The 21,313-nt window shown below is 35.1% G+C and overlaps 2 protein-coding genes across 2 annotated transcripts in view; one reads left to right on the top strand and one right to left on the bottom strand.

The window, feature by feature from the left end:
• Nucleotides 1-1,435: 1,435 nt before the first annotated feature.
• On the top strand, nucleotides 1,436-5,270 carry FucTB (alpha-(1,3)-fucosyltransferase 10). The gene has a single exon (XM_089637674.1). It carries the CDS (start codon nucleotides 2,012-2,014, stop codon nucleotides 3,344-3,346), a length of 1,335 nt encoding a protein of 444 aa, XP_089493800.1. The 5' UTR covers nucleotides 1,436-2,011; the 3' UTR covers nucleotides 3,347-5,270.
• Nucleotides 5,271-6,010: 740 nt separating this feature from the next.
• The window catches only part of su(r) (dihydropyrimidine dehydrogenase su(r)), a 45,760-nt gene continuing 30,457 nt past the window's right edge, over nucleotides 6,011-21,313 (bottom strand). The window contains exons 12-22 of the mRNA XM_089637673.1: nucleotides 20,944-21,159; nucleotides 19,506-19,670; nucleotides 18,812-18,964; nucleotides 17,457-17,577; nucleotides 16,145-16,228; nucleotides 15,032-15,210; nucleotides 12,175-12,357; nucleotides 8,549-8,782; nucleotides 6,836-6,900; nucleotides 6,640-6,732; nucleotides 6,011-6,542 (exon numbers count right to left, since the gene is read on the bottom strand). Coding sequence (XP_089493799.1) covers nucleotides 6,443-6,542; nucleotides 6,640-6,732; nucleotides 6,836-6,900; nucleotides 8,549-8,782; nucleotides 12,175-12,357; nucleotides 15,032-15,210; nucleotides 16,145-16,228; nucleotides 17,457-17,577; nucleotides 18,812-18,964; nucleotides 19,506-19,670; nucleotides 20,944-21,159 — 1,593 coding nt within the window. The 3' untranslated portion in view covers nucleotides 6,011-6,442. The remainder of the gene's footprint in view (nucleotides 6,543-6,639; nucleotides 6,733-6,835; nucleotides 6,901-8,548; nucleotides 8,783-12,174; nucleotides 12,358-15,031; nucleotides 15,211-16,144; nucleotides 16,229-17,456; nucleotides 17,578-18,811; nucleotides 18,965-19,505; nucleotides 19,671-20,943; nucleotides 21,160-21,313) is intronic.

Genomic DNA, 21,313 nt, shown 5'->3' with positions numbered 1-21,313 from the left:
TATACGTCAAACTATTGTGTTGTGTAATAAAAATAGTTCATGTTATGGAACGGGGTTTAGATGTACAACTATAGACTAGTGCCTACGAATCTTCATTAAAACAACAAAACTTACAAATGACATGCAAATGATGCAGAAACATTCACAGGGTAAAGGCCTCCTTTCCCAATCCTAATTTTCCTTGATAAATAAACAAGATCGTTTGTTTACATTTTCTCGTTAAAATTACAGTCCATTCGTTCAACTTTTCGATCATGTAAATGTTTCCATCCTGCCCTTCACTATTAGGATGACGAATTCCGTGTAATATATATGGTTGGTTTATTTATGTATCTAATACTCCATTCAGACAGTGCGATTTTAATTAATCAACTCTGTGTTGAATGACACTTGAAAGCTAATCGACAAAGGTGAACACCCTTTCAACAGAGTTTATTTATGTTTTATTTTTTTACACCCGCTAAACTGCCAAGGCAGTTTGTCAGCAGGATAAAGTTTTTAGTTGAGTGACGAATGTTGAAAGCACTTCTACTTTATTTACGCGTACCTAGTACCTTTACTTCAATGAAAGAATGTACTAAGTGGTTGGATGATATGATGTTCCGATTTATGGATCTATACCAAAGCCATCTCTGTTTTTGGGATCAGAAGCAAGAATTTTACAAATATAAGAATGCCCATGACACTGCAATTAATAATATTATTCTTGAAATGTTACTGTAAATTAGTAGTTATAATTATTAAATAACACGTCTCTGAATGTTTCAAAAAAATTTTTTTTTTAATCTTCATAACAAGTTTTGGGTCATCAACTATTGCAACGAACATTTCTTTTATAAACACATATATCGTATTTTTTGGAACGCTGTACAAATAAGCCGGAATTGAAAAATAATCCCCCATTGCCAGGTATCTTAGCTTAATTTGTAACTTAGTTTTGACCGGGACAGCCACGCTCATAACTATGTCCCCTTTTTGGATTTTTGCTTGAATTTTAGAAAACAGTCCATCATATTCTTCTTCCGAACTTCGCAAATGATTGCGATAGCCTTTGGTAACTTCTAACGCCATCTCTCTCAATATAGTCTTAGAAGCACCCAATTAGTTTCTCCTTATAATCCATTTTCTGGCCCACATTCGACGTTTTTTGTGCTTTTTCATGTTCTAAAGTTCATTCAGTAAAAGGTCCGAAATCATAGGGACGCACGCAGCGATAACTTCACTTAACGCCATCTTGATTAACAATATCGGTTCGAGTTAAATTGAAAAGTCTGAACGAAATCTTGTTCAATTTTTGTCGTTCAACTAAAATCGCACTGTCAGAACGGAGCGTAAACGGGGCATATATATTTATGCGTGAGTCGTAAGTCTATGGCCAGAGTGGTTTATTCATGGTTTATTCATTTATTTATGTCTATGGCTCTTAAAAAATGACAACACCAGACAACACGTTTGACGTTTGTGTCGTTTATTATGTAAATATTTTCTTTATTTACAATGATTATAATTCAAATTAATGCACAGTTTTCTTTTTGGTTTAAAAATAAGAGACTAGTGGAATTTATCCATAATTATTAACTGAAAATTATTAAAAATAATAATGACGGGAATAAATTTAATAATAATATTAACAGCCGAGCAGTGTGATAATATCATTTTTACTACAACTTTGCTTTTACTAAGAAAGGTTCATTAAAGACCCTACAAATATGAATCATACTGAAGTAAAATAAAAAAAGGGCAATGTGAACATAAAACTACATTATGAACCATCCCGCATACCATTATCTACACTCTGTTCTCATCCCGACAGCCAGAAGCTGGAAGATAACAAATACGTTCCTTCTGATAAAATAATTTATGCATAAATGAGTTCTGGTATTGATGATAAGAGCATCCTGGGATATATTATATTATTTATAAAATTGAAGCAACGCACACAGCTTTGTAGCAATATGTGATATTATATTTAAAGATCTGAGTTTGGTATTAGTAAGTTATTAGTTGTGCTATGTTTATGTGTAGTAAGAGGATGTTACTCAGAGTGAGAGGCTTTATTTTTAAAACTCTTTTTGGCATTCTGTTGGTCATCTCAGTTCGACATGTGTACATGACTTACGATGTTAAGCCTGATCACGATTACCCCGTTCTTATCTGGTGGACCACAACGTTCCACGGAGCTGGAGGCATGTCCAAGAACCTTCGATGCAAAAATAATGACATTTGCGAATTCACAAATGAGTTGGAAAGGCGTTACCATCAAAGGACAGAAGGGTTTTTGTTTTACGGGAGTGATTTTGATTATTTGAATCTCCCACTTCCGAGAGATGCGGGAAAATACATTTGGGCTCTGTTGCACGAAGAATCTCCAAGAAATACTCCCATCATACAACACGGACCTGCTCTTCAACTGTTTAATTATTCCTCTACCATATCTCGCCACAGTGATGTGCCACTGACCCTTCAACATTTAAATGGCGTAGAAGACTTGCTAACTGATAAATATTTTGTTTCAACTGCCGCGAAAAATAGTTTATTAACTAACAAACTCGCTCCTGTTTTATATATACAAACAGATTGTGAAACACCTTCGTATCGGGACAGTTACGTGAAAGAATTGATGAAGTACATATCGGTAGATTCCTACGGACAATGCTTAAACAATAAGAAACTCCCTGATAATTTAGGTGGAGACTATCTCAACAATTTGAACTCCGAGCCATTTTTAAACTTTGTAGCCCGCTACAAATTCACAATATCATTTGAAAACGCCATTTGCGAGGATTACATCACTGAAAAATTGTGGCGGCCATTGGTGGTGGGGTCCGTACCTATTTACATGGGGTCTCCCAGTATCCGCGATTGGCTGCCAAACGACCAATCGGTGATCATCGCCGATAATTTTGAATCTCCAAAGATACTCGCTAGTTTTATACAGTACCTGAACATGCACAGCGATCAGTATGAAAGCTATTTACAGCACAAACTATTGAAGAAGATAACAAACGTTAGATTAATAAAGGCATTGCAAGAAAGAAAATGGAAACCTGAAGCGATCTTTTCATCGCCGTACTACGAGTCTTCTATCCATGCCTTTGAGTGTTTTGTGTGTGAAAAAGTTTATGAACGACGAAGAAATAAAGATTTTAAACGCAGCTTGGTGGACCAAAGTCATTATAATTGCCCGAAACCAAAACTTCCTTCGTACACCTCGGTGCCACAAGGAGATCGCTGGTGGGTGGATCAGTGGGACATTCAGAAGAAGAAAGCCGCCTTTCTTCATAAATTAGTTGTTCAAGAAAATAAAGACAATTTCACGGAAGCAGACATATCAAATTTTATATAAATGAGTGAGACACTCACCGTGAGTGAGTTAGGTATTATATGAGGCTATTTATATAGACATTTTGTTTGAATAATTTGCCAAAATTTTTGAGAATCTTGTCTATCTACACAATTTATTTTTAAAAACTAACCTTAAATAATTCTATGTACGTAGGCTTAAAGCCTGAACAAATAATTATACTATACATATAGATATATATTATACTACGCACTATATAGTATTATAGGCAGAGATGTGCAAAATGGGTACCCAAAACCATTTAAAATGCAAAATGGAAATGGGTCAAAACTTTTCCATTTGAAAATGCAAAATGGTTTTTAGAAAAGCATTTCAAATGCAAAATACCTATTTTCAAAATGCATTGAAAATGCAAAATGGTTACTCAGGTCAAACAATTAAAATAATTATAGAATTTTTAAACAATTTTGTCATTTAATAATGGACATCGATGTAGAACAAACATTATACATGATGGTAAATCCAAAAACACCACGACTACAGATTATAAAACCACAAAAAAATTGCGCGGGACTAATGTTGCCAACGTAAAAACATAGAAACTATATCTAACATTTAATATTACAGTGTCATGGCCCCATGATCAGTATTTTTTGTAATGGTTTCACTCAATTGCCAGGACTCCTACCAGGGAGCAACTTGAAAAATGGAAATTATCTCTCATGGCGAGGTTGAGGACCGACTGATATTTGGGGGTTATGAAAAAAAAATGAGTAGAGATAGTATGAAGAATCTTGCAAAAAGCATTTAAAATGGAAAATGCATTGAGAAAAGCATTTAAAATGCAAAATGGAAAATACCCATTTTGCATTTCCATTTGAAATGGATTTATTTGAAATAAAGCACATCTCTGATTATAGGCCATAGATAATTAAGTGCGAGTAACCCAATTAACTTCACAATGTACTTTGTTTATCTCTAAATGGTATAAAATAAAGTCGTTATCCGCATCTGTCTGTTTGTGCGCTTAGTTCTTCTAAATTACACAACGGATTTTGATAGGGTTTTCACTGTCATTTAGAGAATTTCTTCCGGATAGTGCATGTATATAATGCATGCATATTTTATTTACACAATTTTAGATAAATATAAGAACCTTAATGATTTACAGACATATTATGTATAACTATATATATTTTTTCTTCATGAACTAATTTACTAACAAACATGTTTTTCTAATTTATACAACTAATAAACAACAATAATTATATCGTAAATGGTTGTTTATCAGATGTTCAAAATTTAAAACACGTTTATTAGTAAGTCTGCAATGTTTAAACTTTACTAGAAGGGTGATGAATACAAACGTTTGATATTAAAAAGTATCAATTTTACAACACATAATTTAGAACAATATATTTTAACCAGTATACAAACAAAGATTCCAGAACAAAGGATATTACAGATGTATAATCTTACCTATGCAGACAGGAGCATTGCTACTGTAGATTGTAAATATTTGATACTAGCTGAAATCACTGGCGCTGCACGGGTTTTATGCACACTTTTTTGACATCAGATGTAGACAGCAAGTTTACTCTCATTTTGTTCGTCAAGTGTGCAAAATTTTATCAAGTATCAAAATTCTGCTTTAAAGGGTGGGGAAAGGTGTTAAGGGTGGTTTATCGAAATCTCATGTAAACGGTAATCTTCCTGTTGTTTTTAAAAAGTGTGCAAAATTTCATCAATCTCAGAATAATGGTGTAGATTTGTATAAAAATTAAATCTATGCCTGCCACAGACTATATAAATAGATTTCCTGTGCAAAAAATTAGTTAATTCTTCATTTAGTTCCTTTTTTGTCCACCTGCATGGATAAGTTTGTTAATCTGTGCTTTTATTTATTTATTTTTGTTTTGTTTGTATATAACATTATTATGTTACCTATTAAATAAAATATTAGAAAATTTTATAAACATATTTTACTACTAATTTATAGATTTAATATTAATAAAATCTCATATTTATACAACTAAAGTGTTTATTTTCTATGTCTCATTTATTTACAAAATCAGCACCTTCAAATGTTTAGCACAATACTCCTGCTTTAGGTACTGTAATGAATGTATGAAAGAGACAGCATGATTATACCGACGTATAAATGGGTATGCCTGCTTTCGTATCATATTTTTTTACCATTTGGTAAGATTCCTTGAAGTAACTTGTGCCAGTAGTGCAATAATAAACAGCCCCTGAATATTCACTCTGAATATTAAGATAACTAAATTAATTAATAATTAGATCTCTAAGATAACTCACTAGATCTCTACCAGAAGAACACACTTAAGTATAAGAAAGGGTTGTTTCGGAGAATTTGAACAATTCTTCAAATTTCATCGTTCATTTGAGAGTTCTGTTAAAGTCCTATTCAAGTTCTGTTATTTTTTCATTACTGTCAAGTAACTGGCCTATAGTGATATAATACCAGAACTTGAATAGGACATTCACAGAACTCGCAAATTAACGTTGAAATTTGATGAATTGTTCAAACAACCCATCCTAAGAAAGAGGAACAAGTCCACCACAAGTTGGTCAGTTGCGATTACCACAAGTGATTTTTCAACCTTTTTTCCTAAAGTAACAAAACAATCTTTTGATAATATATTGCACTTTATTGATTAAAAATAAAATATTGGTACATGCTATTATTATTTAACAAAATAAACTCTCAAAAATATAAAATGTAAAAAACACGCATTAGAGTGTAAATATGTTAATATAAAAAATATATTTCTTTCATTGGCTTTAATGCCTAAATCTATCATGCCAGGTATAAAGAGTATAAGTAAAAAAAAAATTATATTATTTTTTCAATCGCTGAGACGATATTTTCACGTGGTAACAAAATAAAATATCTCATAAAATATTTCAATTAAACATAGGCATTTGTTACTTAATCACTTAATAAAAGTAATCACAGTTTATAAATTTGAAATCGCTCTCCTGAAAAGTTGTTGTTTTTTACTTGTACTCTTTACGCTTTATGATAGAAATAATGAAAATTCATATTGTTAGTTATTATTTTATGGCAATTATAATTTGGTATAGATTTATTTATGTTTGTGTTATATAAAATTTCTATTGACACACTCCATGCAGCGGGTGAATTTCAAACTTTCCTGGTTCTCCTTGAACGAGGCCTCTTTTGATGACGTGAGGAATTGTCTTTGGTACCATGCTAGAAGAAAAAAAAACATTGTTTATGGTTTGTCCATTATTTGTATTAAAAATGGTAGGTATTTTGTGGTATTTATGTAAACAAAACTGTTACTTACGTAATGCAATCAATAATGGGACAGACAGACAGGCACAGAGTGCAGCCGGTGCAATCGTCCGTTACATGCGGTATGTGCGTTTGAGCATCAAAACTGTAAATTAAAACAATAACAATAAGTCAACATATATTATAAGTACTCTGTAATTCACTTTAACTGGTAAGTACTTTGTTGTTATTTGAAGTGAAATATGTACCTGATTGCCTGATAGCCAGAATCATTGCAGGCCATGTAGCATTTTCCACAGTTGATGCACATGTCCTAGAAGAAAAATAAATTATTTAGCACACACATAATACATAGACAAATACATAGGTAAATTCAAAAAATTATCAATATGTTTGTGGTTATCTTGGTGTACAAATAAAAATCTCTTCAACTCTGATACAGCGTTTATTGTTAAATTAAAAATCGATTTTACAGTCGCAATATTTACGCGTTTACTATTTACAATACTATAGAATGTGGGCGATATCAAGGTAGCGCGGTAGTACTTGGCTGACGGTTTGGAGACTGAATACTGACTGCTCGCTGCGTCGGGCTTATTTATACGGTACAGCCGGCGGCGACAGTAGGTACATAGGTGGAATTGCAAATAAATCGGAGCCACTCGCTCAGTCTGGGCCTTCCGGAAACTTTCGGCGGCGTCGCAATTACGCATAGGCGATCGGCTAGAACCTTCTAGCGAGTTGGCGTAATATGCCAGACCGGCTTGCAATCGTATTGTCGTAGGTAGGTCGCTTTGTTTACGATTTAGCTGTCAGTAGTAACTCGCAAGTAGATACTCGTAGAAAGGTAGGTTGTGTTGTTTACGTTTTTAATTCTCGGAATTAATTTGCAAGTACCTAAGTAGGTCGAGCTGTTTATTATTAATGAGACAATTCTGGATTGTTCTCTTGTCGCTACATGTTCAAATTGAAAGATCCTGAGTATCCTTTCTGTGCTATCTATACTATTCGTACATCACACCTTCCGTCCAGGGAAAGTTACTAACAGTGCTTCTCACACTATGCAAACAGTTACTTACAGTCTTATCTCACTTATGTTTCTTTGTAAATGCATAATATAATATCATTGTAAGGAATATTTTATTGAAATTTATCAAAAGAACTCCAAAGATTCACAGTTTTCAATTTGGTTTTACGAGTAGGTTGCCTTGAATGTAGTTCTGCAGAGTTATTCTGGGCTGCAAGCCTACGGGAAAGGGTTATTGGGTAATTCGTTACCGTAATATTGCATTACTTTTAAACCGAGAGGAGACTTTGATCATCCCAGATAACTGCATAATTCTCACTTCTTTTTAATGTTCTTTTGCAACGTGGATACAATAACGCTTCGAAAAGAGTGTCAAATTAGATGGTTTCTAGTTACATTCTAGCATTTTGATGGTTGAATTTTGAAGCTGTTTTATTAGACACTGATATATTTATTTTACAATATAAATGATACTATTATAATCGTTGAGGAATTTATAAAATGTAGTTACATTTTATATTGTAAAATAAATATATGTATATTATCATTTGTCTATCGATATATTATACATGGTGTCCGAAAACTATAGAGAACCCAAAACAATTCAATCTGAGCATTAAGATTTTTTTTTAACTTTTTTAAATTGGTTCTGCAACTAAAGTGTTAAAAAACTTTTGGAGCCGGGTCAATGCTTCGACCAATTTTAAAAGATATTAAACAGCTGATATCAACCCCCTAGCGACATTAAAAATTTCAACTTCATACTCGAAAACGAAAGCTCAAATCAGAAAAGTTATCCCACAAAATCGACTCCTAATTATGATGTCGATTCACCAGTTTCTGTTTGTATTACAAGTTTCCGTACATAAAGATCTGTCCCACATAGATAGAATTTTAATATTATTTACAGCAATTAATCAGAAAAATAACTCACATCATCAATAAGTGCCACAACTTGTTTAGTGTTATCCAAGTGTTTGTAGGAGCCAATCCTGGGCAGTGCCTCTCCGATGATGTCCTTGATCAGAGGAATCTTCACAGCGGCCAGGCGATTCGGGGCCCCCGAAGACTCGAGCCCCTTGAGCGGGGTCAAGGGGGTAGTGTTCAGGCGGGCTTGCTTCATCTGCTCCTCCCTCTCAGTGCGGTAGGGACCGAAGTGAGCCAGCACCTGGAAAAAAGTGATCGTGTTAGATATAGAGAAGATTAGCACTAGTACGCCGGTTCGAAAATAGAATCATCTGACACTTGGCAAAAATCTAGCATCAGCGATCGAGAAGTTAAGTTAACGGAAATGAAATGGCCATGTGTAATTGCATGTTATAGTTTACGTAATGATCCTTTCGCTGCGGGAAGCGCACCCCTGCATTGCGCTATACATATTCTTACGCGGGTGACTCACCCTTTTTTTTTATTTTTAAATTACATTTTTATATCTAGTGTACCGGACAGCAGGTGGATGTACCTAAATAATTAAGGAAATGAATATTTATCTGTTATAACACATTTTACGACGCCGTATCCTTTGTGAGGCTTATCACCGGACACGTATCTCTTGGTTCCTTAATGCTCTCGTGCATCCTGTTTAGAGATAAGAATAATTGCTGCACATTAATTAACACGTGTAGTAACTGTTGAACTCAATAAATATGCAAGCAACTGGCCCAATCAGTCAGTTTTCCGACGACATTCGCGAAGTTGTGTTTCTTTGCAAATCCTTACCCAAGGTACCCCCGAGAGGAAACCGGCATTTTACAGTCAATGTCACTGGCGTAGGTGTCCAGTACATCTAGTATAAACCTTTTAACTTATTTCTATTACTTTAAGGACACTTTACAATACATCTAAAACTTAGGACGGGTTGTTTTGGAGAATTTGAACAATTCATCAAATTTCAACGTTAATTTGCGAGTTCTGTGAAAGTCCTATTCAAGTTCTGATACTATATCATTATAGGCTAGTTGCTTGACAGAACTGAAATAATAACAGAACTAGTAAATATCTTTCACAGAACTCACAAATTAACGTTGAAATTTGATGAATTGTTCAAATTCTCCGAAACAACCGGTCCTTATTCTTTATCGTATTTAGTCCTAACCCACGAAAAGCAGCAAGGCTTTTAGCTTCTTTAACATCTGTCGGTAATTCATTCAAAATCTTAAATCCTTTAAAATAGAGATTATTTTGGGTTCCCGACAAATACCCTTGTGTTGCTAAGTTTCTCCGTCGATATTTGTATGAGATATACTATGTATTTCTAAAAAATCTCAAATGTCCACGCTATTGACATCTTGCGGAGTTTATCCTTAATAGGCAAAGATATTAGAAGAACGAGATGTGCTATGAGTTCATACTGTGTGGAATTGTTTTGCCCAGTGTCGCCGGTTTTGTTCACTAATACTACTGCACACCTTCGCTTACGCTAAGGTATCCGCACTAATACATATAACAGATTTCTGTGCGTACACGTCCCGATAGTATTCAAAGTACCCTAATTAGGTAGTACTCCGCCTACGGTCCGGCGGCCAACATAGCATATCTCGTTCTTCTAATATCTTTGTTAATAGGTATCCCTACCTTAACCCGCCTCACAACAATGCCCGACTGGGTGGCGACATAGCTATCCTGCCTTTACCTCGTATAGGTAGAAGCGCTCTTGTGAGGTGTTAAATCCCAGTCAATGACACAAATCTTTAAAAAGAACTCCTAATTTAAAGCATAAATTGAATGAGTGGGAATTCTTTCCGGGTCTTTACACATGTGACTGGCGTGAGTTTCATAAGATTCTCAATCGGAGATGCTCGCGGAGTAATATATACTATATAGAATTATTATTTGCTTTTTGTGGATGTGAACTCTTAAGTTTACTATATCATAATTTTTTTCTTAAATATACCATACAAGCAGAGATGTGCTTTATTTCAAATAAATCCATTTCAAATGGAAATGCAAAATGCAAAATGGGTATTTTCCATTTTGCATTTTAAATGCTTTTCTAAAAACCATTTTGCATTTTGCATTTTAAATGCTTTTTTCAATGCATTTTCCATTTTAAATGCTTTTTTGCAACATTCTTCCTACTATCTCCACTCATGTTTTTTCATAAGCCCCAAATATCAGTCGGTCCTCAACCTCGCTAAGAGAGATAATTTACATTTGTCAAGTTGCTCCCTGGTAGGAGCCCTGGCAATGAATGATACCATTACAAAAAATACTGATTCAAATACTGAACATGGGGCCCCGGCCATGACGCTGTAATATTAAATGTTAGATAGCAGTTTCTATGTTTTTACGTTGGCAACAGTTGACTTGCGCAATTTTTTTGTGGTTTCATAATCTGTAGTCGTGGTGTTTAAGGATTTACCATCATGTAATATGTTTGTTCTACATCGATGTCCATTATTAAATGAGAAAATTGTTTAAAAATTCTATAATTATTTTAATTGTTTGACTTGAGAAACCATTTTGCATTTTCAATGCATTTTGAAAATAGGTATTTTGCATTTGAAATGCTTTTCTAAAAACCATTTTGCATTTTAAAATGGAAAAGTTCTGACCCATTTCCATTTTGCATTTCAAATGGTTTTGGGTACCCATTTTGCACATCTCTGCATACAAGCATACTTTATCTTGTAAAAAAATTTAATTTCACCGAAGTGTTAGATTATTTAGAAATAAATATATATGGTTTATAGTGAACAATCAAGTGTACCTAGTGATGTTATAACCATAATGCTGTGAATACACTTGCGAGCCGAACCACAAATCATGCAAACAATGGGAAATCATAAACCAACTGCAAAATATCCAGTCATAAGTTGTACACTTACGACTTTTTATCAATAATCGAAATGTGTATACTATGAAACAGGTACGGTGAGATAATAACAATAAATTCCTTTCATTATTTATGTGTAGTTTTTTTTATTAGGTATAAAATCCTTTTCAAGTGTGTGAATATATAATTTCATATATCAAGTCGAACGCAATCACATTCGCACCACAGTTGAACAGCTGTACTCCGGAATGTATTTATGAATAATAGCGTTGTCCTTGAAATATTAAAATGGCTGCCGGGTCACCCGTAGCTTACACTATGAAGATAAGCTTCGACGATTTATATATTTATTTCTGATGTTTCGAATATTTTTATTTACATTTGAAAAGATACTTGTGTGTAATAGTGATGTGTTTTTTAAAAAAAATAATTAAATCCATGATTGATTATTGTTTGAAGCCATAAATTAGATTGACGATAAAGAACCTGCGTGTGAGAGAAGCGATACGTATTTTTGACGGTTAATGAATTTGTTCGATATATATTAAATTACCATATTTTACTCACGGATACGTTTTGTAGTACCTATCTAATAAAATGAATACTTCATATTGTTACTGTTTATTGATTTGATTCTAATTACAAGATTCTACTAATGTTCTTCCTTCCTTCTCCCCCATTTCTTTTTACTCACAAAAATGGAACCACGAGAGTTTGGAGTCATGTGTAATTAAATTTATGAGCAATTCATAATCTATGGTTAGATGATTCATAGACAACATTACCTCTCCATTGGCCCCCCTGAGCGTAGTGACGGGTTTGCCCTTCTGATGCTTAAAGGTGGGGGGCGATTGCCCCATCCACGAGCCCCCAGGAGCTTCGACACCCCGCAGGTACAGCAGGGCCTTCAGGCCTGTGCAGTAGTCGTCGATCAGGGTGAAGTCCTGGTTTTGGATCGCACTGCCAACCTGTTAGAGACAGATTTATTAACATTTTTACATAATATTAACCCTTCAGGCCTCTGACATATCGACCGTGATATTTCTTAAAGAAGCTGTCAGAAAGTCTAAGAATTTGTGTGTATTTCCGCTTCTCAATAAAATCCAAAAAAATAGGATATTTCTGAACGTATCCGAAAACTAAAAACTGTTTTTGAAAGGTGATAAAATACACTATCAAATTTTATTATTAACAATAAACATATACTTTTTTAAATACTAAAATTTTGAATGCAAACATAAAAAACTTTTATAAATGGCTTTCCTTACATTTTTCATCTAAACACTGAACTAAAATTACTGATAACACATACGTGAATACAACAAAAATGTATTCTAAACATTATAGCCACCCACTTTTTGTCATTTCATATAAGAATAATTAATAAAAAATTCACAAAATTTCATTTTTCTTAAATTGCGGACGGAAACTTGGTGTTTTCTCTTTCTAACAACGTTTAGTTTATATGTCTACCTATGACTCTAAGGGAGACACAATGATTTCTATGAGACCATACGAGTTGTTCAAAAAAAGATAAGAATTTTACTCTATGGATACTGTGAAGGTGAAAAGTTTTTATCATTGATTCATGTTCAGACCATAATTCTCAGTATGTATCCAAAATTTCACTCCATTCGGTTGTGTAAATCCTGAGAAAATGGCTTCAAAATTTCGAACCCATAAAGTCTTACATTGAGCCTGTAAAAATGGTGATATTTTTACAAATGCTATTTTCTGCAGATTTTGTCATTGAATTAACATCAGACCATAGTTCTCAGTACGTATCCAAAATTTCACTCCATTCGGTTATGTAGATCCTGAGAAAACGGCTTCAAAAGTTCTAACCCAAGTTTTACATTTGTGCCTGTAAAAATTATTAAATTTCCACAAATGCTTATGTTTGGAGATTTTGTCATTGATTCAACTTCAGGCCATAATTTTTAGTAGGTATCAAAAATTTCACTCTGAGGAAACGGCAATGACTTTATGGATATGACTGTCTAAAAAGGTGAGATTTAAGTTTAGCTCTGAATTCTGTCGAGTCTGTAATCATTCTTAAATCATGTGGTTCTAAACTTGTGAAGCACGCTCACCGAACTTAGTATCTGGTGTGCGCTTTGGTTGCTTCAACCTTCCAATAGCTGATGACGCTGCTGAGCTAAGGGTTGACTATCGTGAATTGATATTTTTCGGAATACACATTTCCGATAAGTAAGTCGGAGCCATTCCGTTTAGTGATTAAAATCTATCAGAGCTTGAACTCGATTCTTTCAAGACATTTGAGCCAGTGAAGATTTTTGACTTTTGAAATATGGGAATATTTAGATACGCACGTGATAAGTCTTGCCGCAGCGTTGAAAACAGATCTCAATTAGTTAATTTGGTATCTATCTTTGGAATTGACTAACAATTTAGTCGCTTCTGTTGGCAGGATTCTCCTCACTGCAGAACCCCGTGCTTACAGTTCTGTTCAATTGAATTTCAAGGGAAAAATCAGCTTCCTGATTGACACCCAGTAATTTGATACATGTCTTTGGAGTGATGTCACTTCCTGAAATGGTTATTGGGGAGTTATGCTGACGTCTGCTTATGGCCGTCCAGAGACACTCAGGCAAAGCATACACTGAAGTCTACACGGTATAATCGATGTACCTATGTAGCTTAAATCGTAGCAGTACGGCAGGTTCTTGTCAGCGAGGTTATTGTCATTGCTTTTATGTAAATTTGAAATGTGTTTCTACTAACTCATTTTTACAAAAACTATCTATCTTATACCTAGTTGTCGGCTCTTAAAGTTTGCGTGCCGTTGTATACGTGTATTAACTGCGTTATATTCTCTCTCAGGATTCGAGAGGATTTGTGTTGAAACGTTTCCCTGTTCTGGTATTGACAATGTCAAAATGTATGCTTTTTTCTATTGCGTCCTGCACTGCAGCCACCGAATCTAATTTTACGGGTGACCCAACTATGATATTTTTTTATTTTTTTTATTTAATATTTGAAAACATATATTTTTACATAGATAAGTATACAGGATAAAAGAGATATAAAACAATAGAAATTAAAGTAGCCTTTCCTCACCATAAAGAGACAATGTTCTTGTGTTTGGTGAGGGAATTCTAGTTCAATTATGTACCTACATGTTAGTATTAAGGTAAATAATTTATAAAGAAACAACACAAGATTTAAACAATATTACTTCTAGATGTAAGTAGTAAACGTATTTTGGACTTATAATAGTTTAAGGTAATTTTTTAATTTAAGGTGAAATTCCTGAATATTTTCGATATTTTTTAAATTTAATGGAAGGTTATTAAAATAAATTATGCCTAGATAAAGATAGGTATTTTGAATGAGCTTAGTGTTAAATTTTGGGATTTTAATAGTTTTCTGGTATCTTGCTGATGTATTGAATTGCAAGTTATGAGTATTTGACTGCATTTCTTTGTAAATTTGAATTATTGAATATTTTTGATACATTTTGTCTATTGTAGGTACTTTGAAAATTGTAAAAAGAATTTCGGTAGAAAATTTTGATGGTTTTTTCAAAATTACTTTGATTACCAATCTTTGAACTACTTTAAGTGGGTTCAAAATTTTATTATATGTTCCTCCCCAACCAATAATACCATATATTGTTACCTGAACAACCGAGGCTCCACACTGCAGGAATTGGAAGGCGACCTCTGGTGAGTCCACCCCTCCGATGCCCATGATGGCCAGCCCGGGCACCTTGTTGCCAATGGATGAGATTGCTCTAAGGGCCATGGGCCTGGTGGCGTTGCCAGAGACACCGCCGTAGGTGGTTCGCTTTTCTGCCCCTACAATATTACATGTGGTGATGTTTATTTTGGGATAATGCTATCAACATTAAGTAAAATACTGTTGATGGGTACATTTAACTGGTATAATTCGTAAGACTACTTCAAGTTACACACTCAGGAGATAGGGTAAAAAGGACAATGAAACAGGCATACTCTTTATTAACATACCCACTATCATGCTGTCTCATTTATTCTCGGTTGTCTCTTGCATACATTTAGACATATGGTCTCTTTGCATTACATTAAATTTTAAAGATCTTCACTACAAAGTAGAAATATATGTGCTGAAGCAGCAAAAAGCAGTGCTTCGGCATCGCATTTTCAACTCGCAATTTAAATATGGAAATATATATTGAACTGTAAAAAAACAACCTGTCAAAAACAATGTTCTTTTACTATAAATACATCTATTTTAAAATGTCTTCAAAACTTAAAATAGGGGCTGATTTTTTGGCTAATTTGGCTGAGGATTGAATCTTCCTTCCCAGGGACCAGAGTCAACCACACCACCGACCTTGCCAGATGCCAATCGTGTAGAATATTTATTTTGTAAATTAACTGCTGTAATATCGTCTGATTTCAAAGAAATGCGTATATGTCCACTTGTGTGTATATGATTGACACTAAAAGTTGAAAGAATGCATTGTCATCTACACACAGAGTCTCTCTGTCGAGTTTCAGCTCGATAGGATGACAGGAAGTGGGTTAATTTCCGCTTCCAAGATTTGCATTCATTCGTTATCGAAAACAAAAGTGAAATTCAAATAGATATATTTAAAAAAGAAGGCAATGTTCTGTGTTTGTTCCCTTATATTGTTCAATAAGAAAATTAAAAAGCCGGCTTGTAAAGGTTTACTTATGAGTGCACACAACTTCAAAATATGCTGTGACGATGTTCACAGCGTAATTTCTATCCAAAATAATAACTTACCAACATTGGGCCATGGAGTTGAATCTGGTCTTATACTCATCAATCCAGACACTGTGTTGATAGCCGATACACCATCTGCTTTTCCTGTGAATATAGAATTATGATATTTAATTATTAAAAATTAATGTTGTTTATACACTTTGAAAAGGATTCATAGAGGAAAGTCTACTATGTATTAACCACTCGGGCTAATTTTTTCAGATTGCGAGCAAACAGATATTACCTGTAGAGTCAATTTGTTCACTCATATGGTCTCATAGAAATCTCCTGTAATGTCTGTATGAATGTGTGTAAGTGCAAGCGAGATAGCATGCTTGCAAGATGCTATAAAAGGTGATGCATACTAGTATCGTGTCTCTTTTGTTACAAGCAGCTCCCCAATAAATACCAGTACATAGATCACCTAAGAGTATCATTATTGTGTACGACCTTCACCCGCGACAATACTCCGTACATCACACCTCCCTTACTTTCATTGTGAAAATATGACCTAAACGGTGTTGGAAAGAGAAAACAATATGCTTTATATTCAAATCTAGACGTTAACTACAGAAGAAATAAAATGTGCACGTTTATGAAACCAAAAATTCCGACCGCAATTTAAGAAAAAAATTTATGAAACTTTGTATACTTGGTAATAATATAATAATTACTTTTGCAACTCATTAACTTACGAACACCTACAATAACAACATGACAAAATACACTATTCCACTGCAGCACACATAAGCGCAATTACATTGCGAACTTCCCAATACTACGGTTTCACACTATGGATGTACCAATACTACTGGTGATGTTGATATATTTAATATTAACTTTGCGAATTTTATGGATCACGTAAAAGATTTATTACAACACTATTCCTAAATAGAAGTTGTATATTTGTAAACCAGTCAAATTGCTATATTTTTTTATTCATTTTCTTATTATTTTTTTATTATTTTTTAATTCTTGCGTGTATTTTTTAATGTAATTTTATTTTTATTATTTCTTTCTTTCAAAATTGTCTGTCATCAAAATTGTACCACCTACATGTAAAAGCCCTCTGGGTGTTAAATAAATAAATAATGTGGCAACATTTGTCTAAGAACATATACTTTTTTTTTTCATTATCAGTTATTTTAGTTCAGTGTTTAGATGAAAAACCGTAAGGTGAGCCATTTTTTTTATGTTTTAAAAGCCCTCCGACCTTCTGACAGCGTTTTTTAACAAATATAACGGTCAATATACCAGAGGCTTGCGGGGTTAAAGCTCTAATCCATTCTTGTTACAATATTTACATGTGTATTTGAGTTTAATAATGAGTTACCTTCAAAAGCAGCATTGGCAATGGTGACGATTTCCGTGATGTTTGGAGTGAGTTTGATAAAGAATGGAACCTTGACGGCAGCTCGCACCCATTTGGAAATATCACGAACCAAAACGGGATCCTAAAATGAAACATATATTTTATTAAAAGTTCTAATCGTTCGAAAAGATACATGTAACAGATGTTTAAGATTTATTTTAAAAACATACCCAACGTTGGGAGTAAATTTGCTACACATTAGTTTTAGTATTTCCAAAGCTAATTTTTAGCGTATTAGCACCTGATTCTTCACTATGTTATCATAGATAAATAGTTTGTTGGTTTTCAACTCCTTTGAAGTCATGTGACTATCATAATACTGCCGTCATAAGCAAAAAGGCAGCTGGAAATTTTCAATGGGTACATTCTGATATACCTTTTAGTATAATAGGTTGATGGACATGAAGTTCTTGTACATCAGATTGTGACCATTGAAAATTTCCATCTCCCTTTTTGCTTATGATGGCAGAATACATATTATATTATAATATGAGTTTTTGACAGCGTGTCTAATTTGTGACTCACAAATATGATCCATGAGATTTTACAGACGGTAAAGTCAAAAATTCAAATGTACATATACAGCGACCTCTCGAAGATTTCAACAATAATCTTCTGTTTAAAATTGTACGTGTTTTGAATAGAAACTATCTTGGTCTATAACATCTCATATTCAATGTTAGATTATTTTTGAGTATTGAAATTTCATTGATAAAGTAAAGAGTACAATGGTTGCTTACATTAAATTTCTTACTTTATATGGTGCTTTATTTCTGGGGTATTATGCCGTGTTGCGCTACCTCCCTCTTTAACCAACGTTTCGGACAGTGTTTCAGTGTCCATCATCATAGCAAATGTGTTATTGAACATTGGGTGTGCGTTTATGTATATAGACGCGATACGTGTTGCGTGCTCCAATCCTCTCATGTTATTTCAGTATAATAAGTTCATTTAAAATGGTTTTCGGCTTTTAATTTTGGTGTTAGCTGTCAAGTACCGGATACCAAAAACTATTAAGGTTAGCCCTGTCATTTCTACTAATATTAATGGGGTTTTTGTGGATTTCAATTGCATCTTTAATAGGGTGTGCTCGATGCGTTTTGGGTCTTCCCTGGACTTTAGGAACAAATCCAAAGTAATGGCCAGTTTCAACTAAATGCTCGGCAATTATCGATTTGTCCAGATGGCCAAGTTTCCCCGCTCGAAGGTGTTCTGAGATCCTTTTTGAGGAGGTCTGTTCGTCCTTTTGACTGTGAAAATCTCAAATCATAATCATACCTTTTTGCTTTTTAGGTTAAAATAATTAATTTCCTTACCTGTCCACAAGCCAGCCCCATGCCCGACTCCCCCATGCCGTGGGGACAAGACAAGTTCAACTCTAGAGCGTCGGCTCCCGACGCCTCGGCTTGCTTGGCCAACACCGTCCAGTCATCCTCATTGTAAGAGCACATTATAGAGGCTATCACAATCTAGAAATATGAGTGAGGTTAGGTTAGGTCCGATAAAATACGTTTATTAACTTATTAATTTATTAATAACTGAAGTATGAATATTGTGAGATTTGTCACAAAATTTTTCATGAACACTAAAAACTGCAAAAATTTGCACTAATTGTACCAAAATATGCACTAATTATAACAAAATATGCACTATCAATGCAAAAAGTATATAATGACCCAAAAGGCTTAAATATCCATTACAAAAATGCTAATAATTTGTGTCTAATTTATTATATTTTATTTACTTGTTTACTGCACAAAAGTCTCAACTGCCCAAAACCAGTCGTACTATGACATCCACTTGAGGAATGTTAACATATTTACATAATCATAGATGAGATCACCAGTCAGTTGACATCGCATCTGGTTCCCACCCAGGCGTTGTTCAATTCCTAGCTAAGTCATCCATCACGACAAAAGCAACATTACTATGATAGTAGTAGGAGATTTTCAAATATTGTTATTCGTAACCTGGGAATTTTTGCCTTTCTTTAATTTTTTAAATGTTGACCTTGGTAGGGAAGTCCTTCTTCAGTTCCTGTACACTGCGGCACCAGTAGCCGGCACTCTTCTCGGAGATGAGCTCGATATTGAGAAATGCACCTTGCTCTGGCCCGTAGTGCTGTCCCGAGGTGGTGCCGCGCACAATACGGGGCGACACATTGGTCACCATGTCCTGAAACAAAACAGTACAATGGATTAGAACCGAAATTAAAAAATAACTACATACTGATTACTTTTAATTATCGACTGTCACAAAATGTGCAGAGTGGTATCCGTATAAAACAGGACATGATAAAAGAAAAGGTGAAGTCATGTTTGTTGATTATTTGTTAACCTCATTTTCCTCACTTTTCTTCACTTTCTTCAACATTCTGTTTTGTCATGGAACTATGGCAAAAAAAAAAAGCGATCGACGAGATTCATCTAGAATGTCTCGCTAAAGGTAAACAATACGTACCTACCTGTCTACGGGCTACCGACGTCTAGAACTACTTACGACAATACGTTGCGAGTTGGTCTAGCACATTATGCGCATTCGCTAGAAGGTTCTAGCCTATTGCCTAGGCGTAATTCCAGTGCCATCGAAACCACCAGACGAATCTCGCTGAAGCGAGTGACCCATAGTTTACCAGCGATCTCGCGCAGCTACTGATGCCATCGGCCGGGCTATATAAATAGGCCCGACGCAGTGAGCGAGTCAGTCATCAGTCGTTCAACAATTTACAATACTTCGCGAGTGACAACCCGCGCACCTCCGCTGCTCGCAGGACAATATAACCGGCTCTGCACGGTTCATTCATGGACTTCAACGAGATCACAGCGCCCTGGCCCCATTGTTCCTGGCCAGCAATACATCGGATGACACAGCGCCCTGGTTCCAGCACATCTGACCAGCGCTACATCCACGCACCTAGACCACGCGGCATCCTCGCTGGTCTATGCACCTCCCGCACAACCGCCGACGAGGTCCACCGAACCTTTTGGCTGCCCTGTCAGTACGGTAGCTTCTGGAAGACCCACGCTCTTCACCAGTACCTGATACGTCAACGAGTCCGGTCACCAGCAGCAGCGTCGACTCACTGACCCGCGCTTGGCCAGCACTTCACCGCCTGCATCCGGAGTCTTAATCATCGGTCCTCAAGTCATCTCTTATACGGCAACCTGACTTAAATAAAACACTGTGACCTTCACAACATCTTTCATTTCGTGCCGTCCCACCAGATCCCCAAAGAATCATTATCCAATAAACATTAGAAATGCAGTGAAATAGTTACAATTTGCTGGTAAAAAAGTTTATACAAATAGTTGAATTCCTGACTTAACATTAAAAAAGTCCTTAACACAAAAATGGGCAAACCATTTGTTAAGTTCCCCCATCTTAAATCATGGTCTGTCATATAGAACCCAAGAGTTTAATCACCCCGCGTTATCACGATGAGTCTTACCTTGTCCAATGCGAAGGTCTTAGTGACAGCGAAGGCCCAGCCCTGCTCGAAGGATCTGCGGATCATAGCCGAGGTGGTGGCGGGGGGCGCACTAGCCAGCCCAAAGGGATTCTCGAACCGCAACCCGCACATCTCCACGCTGATGTCCACGTCGTCTATGGCACAGTGGAACTTGGGCAGCTGCGGGGGGATTACGCCCGGCTCTTGGGAGAGACCCTGAAATTGAGAGAATTTTAGTCAAATGGCTATATTAAATTCATATGATTTGTAAGAAAACAAAGGCAGTTAAATTCTAAAGTAGTCATGAATTTTTAATTTGTAGTATTCTGTGTATATTTCAATAACCTATGTATATAATAGGGAGTTGCCA

The sequence above is a fragment of the Hesperophylax consimilis genome, chromosome 12 (assembly GCF_061612785.1).
Source record: "Hesperophylax consimilis isolate HC1 chromosome 12, BYU_Hcon_1.0, whole genome shotgun sequence".
In the NCBI taxonomy this organism is placed as follows: domain Eukaryota; kingdom Metazoa; phylum Arthropoda; class Insecta; order Trichoptera; family Limnephilidae; genus Hesperophylax; species Hesperophylax consimilis.
The sequence above is the reverse complement of the archived record's forward strand: the minus strand, read 5'-3'. Positions and strand labels throughout refer to the sequence as shown.

What these genes read in the sequence shown, in the direction of transcription:
- FucTB (XM_089637674.1), top strand. Translation starts at nt 2,012, where the DNA reads ATGTTTATGTGTAGTAAGAGGATGTTACTCAGAGTGAGAGGCTTTATT.